The sequence below is a fragment of the Coenobita brevimanus genome, chromosome 21, assembly GCF_032717465.1.
Source record: "Coenobita brevimanus isolate Jiangsu-jjx chromosome 21, ASM3271746v2, whole genome shotgun sequence".
In the NCBI taxonomy this organism is placed as follows: domain Eukaryota; kingdom Metazoa; phylum Arthropoda; class Malacostraca; order Decapoda; family Coenobitidae; genus Coenobita; species Coenobita brevimanus.
In genome coordinates, this window is record NC_136974.1 from 32,298,569 (window position 1) to 32,311,495 (window position 12,927).

Below are 12,927 nucleotides of genomic sequence, written 5' to 3' on the forward strand. Positions count from 1 at the left end.
ACGGAGAGTGTGGTAGAGAGGTAAAAAAGAGAGTGCAGGCGGGATGGAGTGGGTGGAGAAAGGTGACAGGAGTGATCTGTGACAGAAGGGTCTCTGCAGAAATGAAAGGGAAAGTTTATAAGACTGTCGTAAGGCCAGCCATGTTGTATGAAATGGAGACAGTACCACTGACAAAATGACAGGAGGCACAGTTGGGGGTAGCATAATTGAAGATGTTGCGTTTTTCACTAGGAGTGACGAGGTTGGACAAAATTAGAAATGAACATATTAGAGGGACAGCACACGTAAGTCAGTTTGGAGACAAAGCTAGAGAGGCGAGACTGAGATGGTCTGGACATGTGCGGAGGAGGGATGAGGAGTATGTCGGGAGGAGGATGCTGGAAATGGAGTTACCAGGCAGGAGAAAGAGAGGAAGGCCAAAGAGAAGGTTTATGGATGTAGTGAAGGAGGACATGCGGGTGGTAGGTGTAAGAGAAGAAGATGCAGAAGACAGAGTAAGATGGAGACGGGTGATCCGCTGTGGCGACCCCTAAGGGGAGAGCCAAAAGGAGATGATGATGATTCGAAAAGGTCATACATGCTTACATACATCGTCACACACACACACACACACACACACACACACACACACACACACACACACACACACACACACACGTGGATATGGAGACAGGACAACACGAGCATTGCTCAATTCCTGTGTACTACAAATAGGTAAATACAAATAGGTAAATACACATACACACACACACATATACACACTAATGCATACTCTTTAACCCATAAACACACACACACACACACACACACACACACACACACACACACACACACACACACACACACACACTCGCATCTTTCTGCAGGGCTGTCTTGGCCAAGGTCAAGAGGCCGGAAAAGAGAGCATTTAGGCCGAGACCAAGGTCTCGGCCTAATTGCTCTCTTTTCCGCTCTCTATCCCACTCACACTCCTCCCCCCTCACTCTCTTCTCCTCCCCACCCACTCCCCTCCCCACTTACTCTCCTCCCCAATCACTCTTCTCCCCAATCATTCTTCTCCCTACTCACTGTTCTCCCCAATCACTCTTCACTCTTCTCCCTACTCACTGTTCTCCCCAATCACTCTTCTCCCCGCTCGATCTTCTTCCCACTCACTCTCCTTCCCATTCACTCTTCTCCCTAATCACTCTTCCCCCCACTCACTCCGTTGTTCCCATGCGTCTGAAGTGCTATCCTTGTCTTACTGTAACCTAATACTCTTAGCAGGATCCCTAGCAACGTTTCCTCAGTGATTTATTTTACGTCTTAAAGCAAATAATTTTCCAGTATATCATTCTTATAGTCACGCATGTAACGCACGAGTATACTTTCGCCATATAACGAAGAGAAGGTGATATAGTGTGTTCGCTTTAACCTGGCGAAGATCCCTAACCCTTTTTTCAGATCAGTTGATGACCAGGTTTAGTCAGAGTGAAGGGCCGATTTGACTAGTAACCAAGGAGACTCAACCCTACCTCATCACTAAGACTCATCGCATTTCAAGCAACCACGACTTAGCATTTTAGGTTTTGTATTCTCAGCGGTTAAGAATGCTCCCTAATACGTTTTCCTTGGCGATTTATTTTGGATACGGGTGGCAGATATCGTTTGAACGCTATTATCTGGAAAGTATGGAGATATTAGGATGATTAAAGTAACCCAAATGACAGCAAGGTATAATAAGCAAAACAAATCGCTTAACAAAAGGTGTTAAGGCCTTGGTGTAGAGGTGGCCCACTTACGTCAGATGAAAATATTATAGATAGCCTCGATAATAATACTGACTTCATTCTGCTCTCTCTGTCTCTCTCTCTCTCTCTCTCTCTCTCTCTCTCTCTCTCTCTCTCTCTCTCTCTCTCGATAACATACTGACCTTATTCTGGTCACTCACTCACTCTCTCCTGACCTTATTCTAGTCACTCACTCACTCTCTCTCTCTCTCTCTCCAGACCTTATTCTAGTCACTCACTCACTCTCTCTCTCCTGACCTTATTCTAGTCTCTCTCTCTCTCTCTCTCTCTCTCTCTCTCTCTCTCTCTCATCTACACCTCCACACTCCACTCACTTTTTTCTAAGTATATCTCTAAGTCAGAGCTAAAGATTCACCACTCCTTTTGCCTAAGCACTATTCATACCCTTCAATGTCACACACACACACACACACACACACACACACACACACACACACACACACACACACCAGGGATCAAGTCTTACACAAGGTACTCTCAATTTTGTTGTGTAATGACAGACGGAATTGATTTTGTTGGAAGCCACATCATGGCAGTATTGTGATACCAACTCTAACGTATGGAAGTGAAGCTTGGACGTTGTTGGGGGGACACAAGTCAAGAGTGAGAGCTGTGGAAATGAGTTATTTGAGAGGAAGGAGCCTGTGGAGTCACATGGAGAGACAGATTGACAAATGTGGATGTGAAGGAGCGTTGTGGTGTGGATGTGGATGTGATAGGAAGCGTTAGGAGAAACACAGTGCGGTAGTTTGGCCATGTGGAGAGGATGGAGAGTGAGAGACTGACGAGGAGAGATTATGTGAGTGAGGTGGAGGGGGAGGTCAAGGATGAGATGGAGGGATGGAGCAGAGAAGTATATGAGAGAGAGGGGTGTGAGTTGGGAGCAAAGCAATGAAATGGCGGGGGACAGGGAGACGTGGAGGCAATTTGTTTGTGGCCACCCCGTATGGGATTAAGGCGTCTGGCAACAGATAGATAGATGGACTCTTCATTTTCGATTTTACACTATTTTTCTGTTTCTAATTTTAATATAACACTGACTTCATGGTAATATGATAAAACGTAAAGCAAATATTGATGTCACTTCTCCTCTCTTCCCAGGGCATTGTCACTTCATCTAACGAGGCGCACGGCAATTCCACTGGGTTGTACGGATGCGACGTTGATGTGACATTGACGTAATCTTCTTTCACGTGATATGACTATGACTTCCTGTATGTGACTTAATATGACCTTCTTCTGTGATCTACCCTATCGTGATTCCCTCCGGTGATCTAACAACTTGAACCCTCCACATGATTTGACCTAACATTACCCCCTCCCAGTGACCTGACCTCACCTGCCGACCTGACGTAACCCAACCTTACCTAAGCCTGCCTAATTTAAGATACTCTAAGTTATGCTGCGCCAAACTAATGTAACAATCTAATTGAGCCTAATTAAATCTAACCTGACCCTCCATTCCAGGGAGCTGACTTAATCTAGCCCTTTTCCAAGGAACTTAACCCCTTCAAAGTGACCTGATCAAAAGTATTTCTAAGTAACCTGACCTACCTCTATTAACTTTACCTCATTCAATATCCATCCAACCCGGAAATTCATCTTTTTGAATCTTCCTGTCACGCATGAACCTAATAAAAAAATAATCTAACCTAATTTGAGTATCATGTGTTTATAATTGGCACCGATTTTGGCCAAGGTTTCCATTATCAGAAATCCATATCCACATTTCATCTTGCAAAGTTTTAATATACGGGTTGGGTTTAGATATTTTTAACTTCACATGTTCCCCTCCTAACTTTAACTTCTCATGAATAACTTTTTATCCTCACGGTAACTTTTTATCCTCACGGCATCTCGTTCAGTTTCAATACACCATCTGCCATTTAACTGAGTCCACCTGCAATGACCTGATACATGACCTCAATCCAGGTTACGTGAGGTCATCTGATATACGCTTCCTGTCTATAATGATTATCTTAAAGTATTAGTTCCTCCTGAATGACTTATTCCAATTTGACTTAAAACCACCACACTCCTGTTCCCGTCTGACCTAACCTGACCCGTATGTAGGTGATCTGCCCAACCTTGCCCTTCCCTGCCCTACCTTGCCCTTCCCTGCCCTACCTTGTCCTTCCCTGTCCTACCTTGCCCTGCCCTGCTTCGTCTTACCTGCCTAAACCTGACTAAAACTGACATGCTCTGCCTTAATTACAGACTGACTGTAACCTGATCTAATCTGACCTGACCTAACAAAACTGACCCAAACCTGACCTCTGCCCTTCCTTAACCTCCCCTGCTCTTCCCTTCCCTGCCCTGTCCTGCCCTGCCATAAACCTGACCTCGTCTCACCTCCAATTCTTGATCTGACCTGACATGACACCGTAACTTAATCTGACCCGACAAAATCTGATCTGACCTAACCTCATTTCATGTACTGTAACCTGACGTGATCTAGCCTAATCTAACCTAACTTGACCTTGACCCTGACCTTGACCTTGACCTAAGAACCAAAATGACGATCACCGCCTTCGACACCATCTTCAACTACATCGGGGGATTTGGCCGCTATCAGATGGTGAGTACAGACCAACTTATTTCCTATTTTACTGTTGTTGAGGGAAGCCTTCTCGCGGTGGCACTGATATAACTGGCCGACTCCACTGCCTGGGTACACAAACGTCCTTCAATTTTCTTCCAATTCCCTAAAAGGAGGATGGAGGACTGCAGGAGGAGGGAAGCTTCAGCCTGCAATCCACTGAGTTCACGTTTAGATGGGCTTCCAATTACTACTACTACTACTACTACTACTACTACTAAATAATAATTATAATAATAATAATAGTAATAATCTTCCCCCCAAACTCCCCAGATGCTCTTCTTGGTCAACTGCTACATCAACGTCATCTTCGCCTTCGTCTTCTTCGGCCAAATGTTCATGACCCTGGCCCCCCCTCACTGGTGCGCCGCCCCCCCTGACCTCGCTGACCTCAACCTGACCCAGGAGGAGGTGAAGCAGCTGACCTTGCCCCGGGATGAGGTCAAGGGGGAATACCAGAAGTGTATGATGTATGATGTTGAATTTAGTGAGGTGAGTGGGTTACTTATATAGCGGATTTCTCTCTCTCTCTCTCTCTCTCTCTCTCTCTCTCTCTCTCTCTCTCTCTCTTTTATTCAACATCATCCCTGGACACCATCATTGGTTCCTAGGCTATTCCATGCTTTCCATTATTCTTTTAGTAACATGAAAAAAAATAATTATAGGCGTCTTTTTTTTCTCTCTATCTAATATAAAAATAACTACAGAATTGGTTGCCTGGGTTATATATACGGTATGGCAAATAAAAAAAAACACTTTAGTTGGGTACTCTCGTCAGTTATATAAAATTGTCTGGCAGCATCAATAAATAAATAAAAATAAAGATATGTGACCGTCTTTAAAAATTATAAGTGGGAAGACTAGATTTATTCCCCCTTTATTTGCGCCGTTGGAATATCTGCTCTGGGAAGAGTGTAAATGGTAGTATTATTATTCTTTTTCTTACTAGGTGTGTGATGTTAAATATTATGATAGATAGTAACTGTGTTTCTCTCTCTCTCTCTCTCTCTCTCAATACCATACTTTTCTGCCCTTTCTCACTCTTATCCCCACCTCTAACCTTCCCCCTCCTCTCTCTCTCTCTCTATCTCTCTCTCTCTCTCTCTCTCTCTCTCTCTCTCTCAGGTCGTTCTCAATGGCACCTGGCCGGACCCTACCTGGCCCACCACCACCTGTCGCTACGGATGGGCTTATAATTACTCGCTGTACTACCCTACTATCACTTCACAGGTAATTGGTTTCACTTTATCAACACTAATCACTATCACTATCATTGTCAGCAGCAGCAATAATAATAATGATACTAATACTAATAATAATAACAACAGCAGCAGCAGCAGCAGCAGTAGTAGTAGTGACGGGTGGTGATGATGATGATGATTACGAAAACAATCACAGACACTAATAAGATATGATGATGATGATGGTGATGATGATGATTACGAAAACAATCACAGATACTAATAAGATATGATGATGATGATGATGATGATGATGATATACCCTCAGCACTCTCCTCTCAATACGTCCCTCATTTCCGTCACTAATGATAATGTTAATACTGTAAATGTTAATGCATGTGCTAATGTAAAGTAATAATGATGATGATGCTGATAAAGATGATAATAATAAGAAAAATAATAACGACAATAACAGTAACGAAAAGAATAAAAAAATGGCAAAGAAAAAAAAAGACAATCATAGCATTAACAATTATCCTCTCTCTCTCTCTCTCTCTCTCTCTCTCTCTCTCTCGCAGCTGAACTGGGTATGCGACGAGGACTGGAAGCCGCCCCTCGCACAGTCCATCTTCTTCGTGGGCGCTCTGATCGGCTCTCCCTTACTGGGATGGGCGTCAGACAGGTGGGGGCGCCTTCCCATCATCGTCCTGACCAACGTGATGGGTGGGGTCGCGGGCGTGGCATCGGCTCTGTCCTCCTCCTTCACCGTCTTCTCCGTGTTTAGGTTCCTCGTGGGACTGACTTACGACACAAATTACATTGTCGTTTATATCCTTCGTAAGTTTTATATATCCTGCGTAAGTTTTATCCATCCTGCGTAAGTTTTATATATCCTGCGTAAGTTTTATCCATCCTGCGTAAGTTTTATCCATCCTGCGTAAGTTTTATATACCCTGCGTAAGTTTTATACATCCTGCGTAAGTTTTATATATCCTGCGTAAGTTTTATCCATCCTGCGTAAGTTTTATATATCCTGCGTAAGTTTTAAATTTCCTGCGTAAGTTTTATATATCCTGCGTAAGTTTTATACAGCCTGCGTGTTTTATATATCCTGCGTAAGTTTTGGGGGGAGGGCAGGAAATGACAAGGTGACACGGAGGCGATTCGTTTGTGGCCACCCCTTGCGGAATTGTGGCGTCTGGCTATAGATATAAGAATTTTATATGTTTCTTCCCAATTACGACCATTTAAAACAGGCATTCATCTCTATCATCACCATCCTACAACTTCCCAATTACAGCTGCTTCTTGGGACTTAGGAAATAATAGCGTTTTGTATATATATTGCGTAAGTTCTATATCTTTTCAATACCACCTGCTATTTTTTTTTTTTTACTCTCTTGTCAATTTTCTAAGACATCTCTGGTTTTTACATAAGATGCCCTTTATATATCTAATTATATTCAATGTTAATCTGAAATATATCCTCCGTGTGACGTATTTATCTGCCCATATTAATAAAATTTGTGATTATTTGTTTTCTTATTAAAATTTACGCTGTTCTGTTTTTATTATATTTTATTCAATCGCATGTATATTTAGGATTCTCTCTCTCTCTCTCTCTCTCTCTCTCTCTCTCTCTCTCTCTCACACACACACACACACACACACACACACACACACACACACACAATTTCTCCACCTCTGACTCTGCTTGTCTGTGACCCTTCCTCTATCTACCAGTCTATCTATCTACCTATCTATCTACTTATCCATCAATCATGCTAACACAAACACTGTCCCTATCTTTCTCACTCTAACACTTCTACTCCCACATTCTCTACTTCTCTCTCTAATTCTCTCACTTTCTCTCGCCGCCAGTGCTCGAGTATGTGTCCAGCGAGTACCGTACCATCATGGCCAACGTGCCAATTATGCTCTTTCTCACGGCCGCTCTCTGCCTTATGCCCTGGCTCGCTTACTTTCTCGCCAACTGGAAAATATTCGCCATCGTCATCCACGCCTCTCAGTTCCTCTCCATTTCGTTCATCTGGTGAGTTTTATGTCTGTCTGTCTGTCTGTCTGCCTGTCTGTCTGTCTGTCTGTCTCTCTCTGTCTCTGTCTCTCTCTCTCTCTCTCTCTCTCTGTCCGTCTGTCTGTCTGTCTCTGTCTCTCTCTCTCTCTCTATCTCTTTTTCCCTCTACGTTGTTCTTTTCGCCATTTCCTCATCCTATCTCCTTCTCTACCTCCTTTTACTCCTATTTATTTCCTTCATTTTTACCTTCTTCCACCCTTTTTTTCTCTCTCTCCTCTGATTCACGTCCCTTTTCCTCCCAGGTGCGTACCGGAATCAGCAAGGTGGCTACTGAGCAAAGGAAGAGTGAAGGAGACGGTGCGGATTCTCAAGAGGGCAGCCAAGGTCAACAAGAAGTCACTGTCGCCCGAGGTCATCAAGGAATTTGAGGTCAGGGGTCAAGGTTAGAGGGGTTCAAGTTAGAGGGTTCAGGTTAGAAGGGTCAGACTGGGGTTAGATTGAACTTAGGGGGCTGAGGTTAGAAGGGAATTTGGTTAGGAGGGAAAGGGTTAGATTAAGGTTAGAGGATTGAGGTTAGAAGGGATAGAATGTTATTACGAGGTTAGAAGGGTCAGAGTGAGATTAGAGAGGTTAGACTAAGGTTAGAGGCCTGAGGTTAGAAGGGTTAAAATGAGGTTAGAAGCTTGACAGACTCAGGTTAAAAGATTGAGAGGTCGCTGATGAAAAGACTGAGGCTAGAACTTTGAAATATGAGGTTAGAAATTAGAGGTTGCAGAGGTCAAGGAGGCTGTTTGAGGGAAGAAAATTGAGGTTAGAAAGTTAAGACGTTGTGGAAGTGAGGTTAGAAGAGAGCTGAGAAGTTAGCAGTTGAGGTTAGAGAGGTATCAAGGAGGTAAAGTCAGGAGGTTAGAGGGTTGAAAAGCTCGGAGATTATAAGGATGCAAGTTAGAGGTTACAGAGCTTGATGTTAGAGAGGTTAGTGTATAATATTTGTGGGATTACAGGCGGATTAGAGACTTATCGAGGTTTGGGGACTGAGAGACTGAAGAACTGAGGTCAGAGGCTGAGTTGTCTGAGGTTGAGAAGAGAGGGTTGATACGCTGAGTGTCTTGCGTCAATCTTCTTTCATCACATAACAATTACCCTCCCCCAACTCTGTCTCTGTCTCTGTCTGTCTCGTCACAAACCAAAACCTCCCTCACATCTCCACCCAGTTTATAAGTACTCAACCCGGGACTCCCTCTCTGCACTCCCCTACAGGACTTCGGCAATGAGCAGGCGAAAGCAGAGAGCAGACAGGCTTCTGCTCTGGACCTGCTTAAGACTCCGGTGCTTAGACTACGCTTCATAGTGCTCTGCGTTATGTGGTGAGTGTGAGCAGAGGCAGAACTATTTATGATGGAGAGTAATACAATGATAATGACAGACAGACAGACATATGAAGAGACAGGAAGACAAGTTAGATAGACAGACGGAGACAGACAAATAGATAGACAGATAGGTATGTAGGTAGATAAAAAGATGGATAGAGACATAGACATACAGACAGGTAGACAGACATACATCAATAGAAATACACTGATAGATATACAGACAGGCAGATACAGATAGCTATAGACAAAGGGAAACAGATAAAGGGACAAATGGATAGACAGACATGGAAATAGATGGACACACTGACAGACACGCTGATGAACAGACAACCATGTACACATATAAAAAAAAAATACAGACTGAGAAGCAGATGAACAGCCAAGGGGACAGAAAGTTTTAGGGTCATACAGTTAGAAAGCCATACAGAGACTGGCTTCACCCCTGTATACCAGATTTCATCAATATTTTCTCCCTTTTTTATGTCACTTTTAATTTTATATATATATTGTTCTACATATTCATCACTCATTTTTATTTTACTGATCTAGATTCACACATCATTTTTGTGTGTGGGGGGGGGTTCTTTTCAAATTACATACATGAATGACTAGTTTTTTCGAACCTGCACTTTTTTTTTTTTACTCCTTTTGTTCTTTTGCATGTTCATCATTCATATTTATTTTACTAAGTCCACGAAACCATTTTTTGATCTGTTCTAATCACACCTTTGTATAACTCGTCTCCTCGAATAACCACGCCAATAAACAGTTCTCTCTCATTTCGTAACTTCATTCTACCCTTCACCCTTCATTCTAGGATGGTGATCATGCTGGCGTACGACGGACACATTCGTAACACGCAAAACATTGGCACCAACGTCTTCGTCACCTTCACCATCGTCGGGTTCGTGGAGCTTCCGGCGGATTTCGTGACTATGGTTTGCGTGGAAAAGCTGGGTCGGCGCCACACCACCGTCTGGACGATGGTGTTAAGTGGGGTGGCGTGCGGGGTGATTGCTGCGTTGCCTGACGGTGAGTGGGGAGAGAGAATGGGGAGGAGAGGGAGTCGGGAGGAGAGGGAGAGAAGGGGAGGAAGGATATGGTTGAGAACAGGGAGAGGGAGGGAATGGCAGGAGAAAAGGAGAGGTTTGGGTTATTGGGTGAAATGAAAAAGGTTGACGCTGATGAAGGGAAGGGAGTAGCAATGCCTAAGACTGAAATGAAGAAAGGGAGAAAGAGAGGGAGAGGGAAAGGAAAAGGGAAAGGGAAAGGGAAAGGGAGCGGGAAAGGGAGAGGAAGAGGGATACAAATACAAACGGATGAACACTACAATTTATAAAGCCTTCTAAGACAGCCATTTTGAACAGGAGACAACTGAGTGGCGAATTATTTAGATGAGATTAAGAGTGTTGTTAGTCTAGGTTTAAGTCTTTCGAGGGTCGGCTTAAAACTGCGATTGATGTTATATAAACTTAATTTTTCGAACGTTCATGGAAATCTTAATTAGGTCTATGGCTTAGGGTTAAATATTTTGACTCACTCTGTCAATTTTTCATCCTTCCAGCGATGTTCCTTTCCACTCACTTTCTTGTTATTCATTTTTTCCTTTAATCTCTCTCTCTCTCTCTCTCTCTCTCACACACACACACACACACACACACACACACACACACACACACACACACACACACACACACACACACAATATGTACGTACATACATTTATACATACATACTCTACACAAATATCAATCTATATTTAACTATACATCTCTATCCATCCATCTATCTATCTAACTATCTCTCTCTCCCCAGCCTTCACAACAGGCATCATGGTGGTGGCCGTGATGGGTCGTTTTTTCATCACCATGGCCATCAATGTAGCCCAACAGTACCCAGTTGAGGTGCTTCCTACTGTGGCCAGAGGTTCGGGGTCCGGGATTATCCATACGCTGGGCAACGCGGCTGGCTTCCTCTCCCCCTACGTTGTGTATCTGGTGAGTCTCGGTGGGGGTCTGTGTGGTCTGTTTGGTGGTCTGTTTGGTCTGGTGTGTGTGTTGAGGTGGTCTGTTTGGTCTGGTGTGTGCGTTAAGGTGGTCTATCTGGTCTGTTCTGTGAGATTATGTGGTTATTATGGTGAGTTTTAAGTGACAAAAAGTGACCTAAATAGGGGACTTAAGTGGTCAGGTCATCAAGTTTAGGTGATTATTTAGTGTGTGTGTGTGTGTGTGTGTGTGTGTGTGTGTGTGTGTGTGTGTGTGTGTGTGTGTGTGTGTGTGTGTGTGTGTGTGTGTGTGTGTGTGTGTGTGTGTGTGTGTGTGTGTGTGTGTGTGTGTGTGTGTGTGTGTGTTTTGGTTATTTAAGTTGCTGTTTGGCGGCTTTATCATTTTTCAATCAATGATCAATCTCTATTTCTATCTCTCCATTCTTAACCTAATCTCTGAACCTCCCTTTCTAATCTCTCTCTCTCCTCACAACCCTTCTCCTAACACTTCCTAAATATATTCTAAGTTTTATCTATTTTGCACTACATATTCTTAACTAAAACTCCTTTCTATCTTATCAAACTATCTCGTCTCCCCTTATCATGCCCTTATCTCTCTGTCTCTCTTCTATAGTCCAGACTCTATCATCTCTCCCTTTTTCTCCCCATTTCCCATCTCTCTATCTCTCCGACAGTCAGAATTCGCCTCTCTCTCTCCCATAGCTCCAATTTGGCCACAATCTTCGTATATTTTTTTTGCATACAAGTCTCTATCTCACGGAAATCTCTCCATCGCTCCTTTCCCGCTTCTTATCTATTTCTTAATCTCTCTCACAGGATCTTCTCTCTCTCTCTCTCTCTATCTCCTCTGGTCTCTTACCTCTATCTCTCCAACAGTCTCTAATCTCCCTTCTTATCTCACCTACAGTCTCTTATCTCTCTCCCTATCTCCCCTACAGCCTCTTATCTCTCTCCTTATCTCCCCTACAGTCTCTTCTCTCTCTCCTTATCTCCCCAAGTCTCTTATCTTTTTCCTTATCTCTAATCTCTCTCTCCCCTTTTCTCCCATACGATCTCTTATCTCTCATCTCCCCTACAGTCTCTAATCTCCTTATCTCTCCTACACTCTTAACTATCTCTCCTAGTCTCTTATCTCTCTCCTTACCTTCCATACAATCTCTTCTCTCTCTCCTTCCCTCCCATACAATCTCTTATCTCTCTCCTTCCCTCCCATACAATCTCTTATCTCTCTCCTTACCTCCCATACAGTCTCTTATCTCTCTCCATACCTCCCATACAATCTCTTCTCTCTCCTTACCTCCCATACAGTCTCTTATCTCTCTCCTTACCACCCATACAATCTCTTATCTCTCTCCTTACCTCCCATACAGTCTCTTATCTCTCTCCATACCTCCCATACAATCTCTTATCTCTCTCTTTACCTCCCATACAGTCTCTTATCTCTGTCTTTATCTCTCCCACACTCTTAACTATCTCTCCTAATCTCATCTCTCTCCTCACCTCCCATACCATCACGTATCTCTCTCCTTATCTCCCATACCATTTCTTATCTCTCCTTATCTCTCCGACAGTCCAAATTCGGCCACTTCCTACCTTACACAATCCTGGGAGTGGCATCAGTGGTGGGGGGCAGTATCTGTGTCCTGCTCCCGGAGACTCTCAACCAGACACTCCCTGATACCTTATACGACGGGGAGCACTTCCTTACTGACCAGGGATGCTGCTACAACCCCTGTCAGAGGTGAGAGGGGAGGGGAGAGGGAGGGAAGGGGAGAGAAGGGAGGGGAGAGGGAGAGAGGGGAGAAGGATAGGGACGGGGACAGCGACAGGGAGCGAGAGAGGGACAGTGAGCGAGAGGGAGGATGAATAACAGGAGGGTGAGTGACATGGAGAGGGCAAGGTAACGGGGTGAGAGAGAGAGAGAGAGAGAGAGAGAGAATGAGCT

At 43.8% G+C, this 12,927-nt stretch overlaps 1 protein-coding gene across 1 annotated transcript in view; it reads left to right on the forward strand.

The window, feature by feature from the left end:
• The first annotated feature begins 4,213 nt into the window (after positions 1–4,213).
• LOC145392143 (organic cation transporter protein-like) overlaps positions 4,214–12,927 on the forward strand; it is a 30,277-nt gene continuing 21,563 nt past the window's right edge. Inside the window, exons 1-10 of the mRNA XM_080266595.1 lie at positions 4,214–4,368; positions 4,663–4,881; positions 5,515–5,619; positions 6,149–6,407; positions 7,451–7,622; positions 7,907–8,033; positions 8,865–8,971; positions 9,795–10,009; positions 10,793–10,974; positions 12,554–12,723. Of these exons, the coding sequence (XP_080122721.1) occupies positions 4,306–4,368; positions 4,663–4,881; positions 5,515–5,619; positions 6,149–6,407; positions 7,451–7,622; positions 7,907–8,033; positions 8,865–8,971; positions 9,795–10,009; positions 10,793–10,974; positions 12,554–12,723 (1,619 nt within the window). The 5' untranslated portion in view covers positions 4,214–4,305. The remainder of the gene's footprint in view (positions 4,369–4,662; positions 4,882–5,514; positions 5,620–6,148; positions 6,408–7,450; positions 7,623–7,906; positions 8,034–8,864; positions 8,972–9,794; positions 10,010–10,792; positions 10,975–12,553; positions 12,724–12,927) is intronic.